The sequence below is a fragment of the Austrofundulus limnaeus genome, unplaced genomic scaffold (genome assembly GCF_001266775.1).
Source record: "Austrofundulus limnaeus strain Quisiro unplaced genomic scaffold, Austrofundulus_limnaeus-1.0 Scaffold226, whole genome shotgun sequence".
Lineage (NCBI taxonomy): Eukaryota > Metazoa > Chordata > Actinopteri > Cyprinodontiformes > Rivulidae > Austrofundulus > Austrofundulus limnaeus.
In genome coordinates, this window is record NW_013952628.1 from 341732 (window position 1) to 344344 (window position 2613).

General features: G+C 39.8%; 1 protein-coding gene across 2 annotated transcripts in view; it reads right to left on the reverse strand.

Annotated features, from left to right (window-relative positions):
- rasgef1ba (RasGEF domain family, member 1Ba) overlaps nucleotides 1-2613 on the reverse strand; it is a 75690-nt gene that overhangs the window by 9279 nt on the left and 63798 nt on the right. For both annotated transcript variants that reach the window (XM_014019677.1, XM_014019678.1), the window contains 2 exons: nucleotides 1879-1958; nucleotides 1056-1151 (listed from right to left, as the gene is read on the reverse strand). In XM_014019677.1, the coding sequence (XP_013875131.1) occupies nucleotides 1056-1151; nucleotides 1879-1958 (176 nt within the window). The remainder of the gene's footprint in view (nucleotides 1-1055; nucleotides 1152-1878; nucleotides 1959-2613) is intronic.

The window sequence follows — 2613 nt, forward strand, 5'->3', positions numbered from 1 at the left end:
TCTGAGAACAGTGTGTGATCTGGCAGGCGGCCATGTTTTTGTTTTCATCAGACCCTCCTGACATCTTGACCTACATGTAGCCCCGCCCCTCTGTCCACTCTGTTACATAAGCTCAGCCTCTCTGAGGGTCCGGCCACCTTTCAGTCAACAGTTTTAACTCAAAATCATCTGATGACGAGAATTCATGGTTCTGATCCGATCTAAAATACCCACAAACATCCTTGTGAAAAATGCAGTACTGATGCTGCCTTTAGCTTTTAGCTAACCTTTTAGCTATAGTTATGTAACTTTTAGCTTTTGGCTGAGCCTTTTGACACCTTTAGGAAAAGGTTTAGCCTTTGAAACGTTTAGATTTTAGCTCATTTCTACCACTTTTAGTAGGCCTTTTTTCTACCTTGGGCCTTTAGTATTTATTTAGCTACTATTAGCTTTTAGCTACAAGTATTACATTTAGGTTTCAGCAAGAGTTTTGCAACTTTTCCTGGTTTTAGCTAGCCTTTTAAAAGTTTAGATTTTAGGTAAAGTTTGCCTGTTTTTTAAATCTACCTTTGGATTTTAGTCTTTATTAGCTACTATTAGCTTTTAGCTAACATTTTAATGCCCTTCAATTTTCGCTGGAGATTTGCAACTTTTAATTTTTTACCAGTTTTATTACTCCTGGTTTTAGCTAGCCTTTTAAAAGTTTATATTTTAGCTAAATGTTTATTAGTTTTAGTATATTCTACCTTGGGCTTTTAGTATTTATTTAGCTACTTTTAGTTTTTAGCTAGAAGTATTACATTTAGGTTTCAGCTAGAGTTTTGCAACTTTTCCTGGTTTTAGCTAGCCTTTTAAAAGTTTAAATTTTAGGTAAAGTTTGCCTGTTTTTTAAATCTACCTTTGGATTTTAGTCTTTATTTAGCTACTATTAGCTTTTAGCTGCAGCCCCACTAAAATAGGCCTAGTGACGCCTCTGCTTCTGACATCCTTTTATAACGTGTTCTATGGTTTCATTTTGTCCACAGAACTCACATAAACTCTGTTTTCATGAGTGATTTGGTGGTTTAAAGCCTCACCTTCTCCCTGCTGCTGTGGGCTGTGACTGATCTCTGGGTGGCTCCTCTCAGGGCGGTCCGGTAGTTGTAGAAGTTGCTGGAAGGATCCATCTGGTGCTGCAGAGAAGAAACACCTCGTCAGTTTGGGTGCGGTCTAATTCCTGGCTGCTGTAGCAGCTTAATTATCACAAAGTGGAAAGTGGCGAAAAAGTGTTAAAACATTTGCTTTATTTGCATTTTGTCAAAATATAATGAATAAAAACATTATCTATGGACTGTTTAAATAAATTATCTGAAATATTCTTAAATATTTTTAGGCACATTTTTTGAGCAGTAAAAAATAAATCAGTTTTGAGTAGAAAAGCCTTACATTTCAACTTTTTTTCCAGATAAGTCTTAATTTCCAAATATTGTTGGAGGTTTCCTCTTTAAAACAACATCTTCATTAGAATAAACTAAAACTAGGATTCAGACCAAATATTCATGATTTCTCCTGATCAGAAGACAAATGAAGACATTCGTGTTGATCTGAATGTAGTTTAAAAAGCAGAAATCTGAAAACATCATTCTTGATTTAATGCTCGGTTTGAAGCGATCGCTCACATAAATATTTCATATTTAGCATAAAAAGGCTGCATTCATTAAAGAAATGCATCAATATCAGTGTTTTATAAGATCATCTGATGAGGAGAGAGTTCAGTTTAGCCTGTTTTCAGGATGGTTAGCTGTGGCGGCCATCTTGGATTGGTTTGACCCTAAAAGTTAATCTGTTATAGATGAAATCCAAGGATTATTTCCTACATAAACACAAACTGTTCCCACGTGTCGGAGGAATAAATCTCACCTCTAAGATGTCGAACTTTGCTGTTTTGACTTTGCTCCAGGTTTTTCTCAGCCGAGACACGGGGCTCATGTTCATCCCAGCTGCAAGGCAAAGACCACAGACATAATGAGGAAGATGGAAAACATCAACACATGGCCTTTTCCCCACAACACACACACACACAGGGACACACACAGACACACCCGCCCCTGACGCAGCGAGGCACAAGGACTCGGGAACAATGGCGTTAAACACACGCCTCGCTTCCCGCTTCCCACATGTTAATCCTCCTCTGTGAGCGCGGGGGTCACCGACACGACGGGACAAAAACACAAATCCAATAAGAGGAAGCTGAAGCTCTGCACCGAGCTGAGCTGAAAGCACCGCTCGGGTTTTAGCGCGTTAGCTCGGAGCCGCGGCGAATGAAGAGAAGGCCCACAGAGGCCGGTTCTGTCGAGGTCCGGAACGTGCCTGGCCTCGGAAAGTCCGTCTGAACAAAGCATCAGTGTGGAGGAACAGGTGTTAGCTGCGGCGCTAAAACACTCAGGCCTCCCTTTGATTTAACGTCTCATTCAGAGCGGGCAGGAGGCCGTCAGCGTTCACACAAACACGTTCTCACTAAATCAGCCGCCTCCAGACACCAAGTTCATCCTGACATCATGAACTCGGCTGAACCTGTTAGAGCAAGAAAATAAAACTAACAAAAATAACTAATCAGCTATTAAAATCATCAAAATTATTTACAAATAATAATAA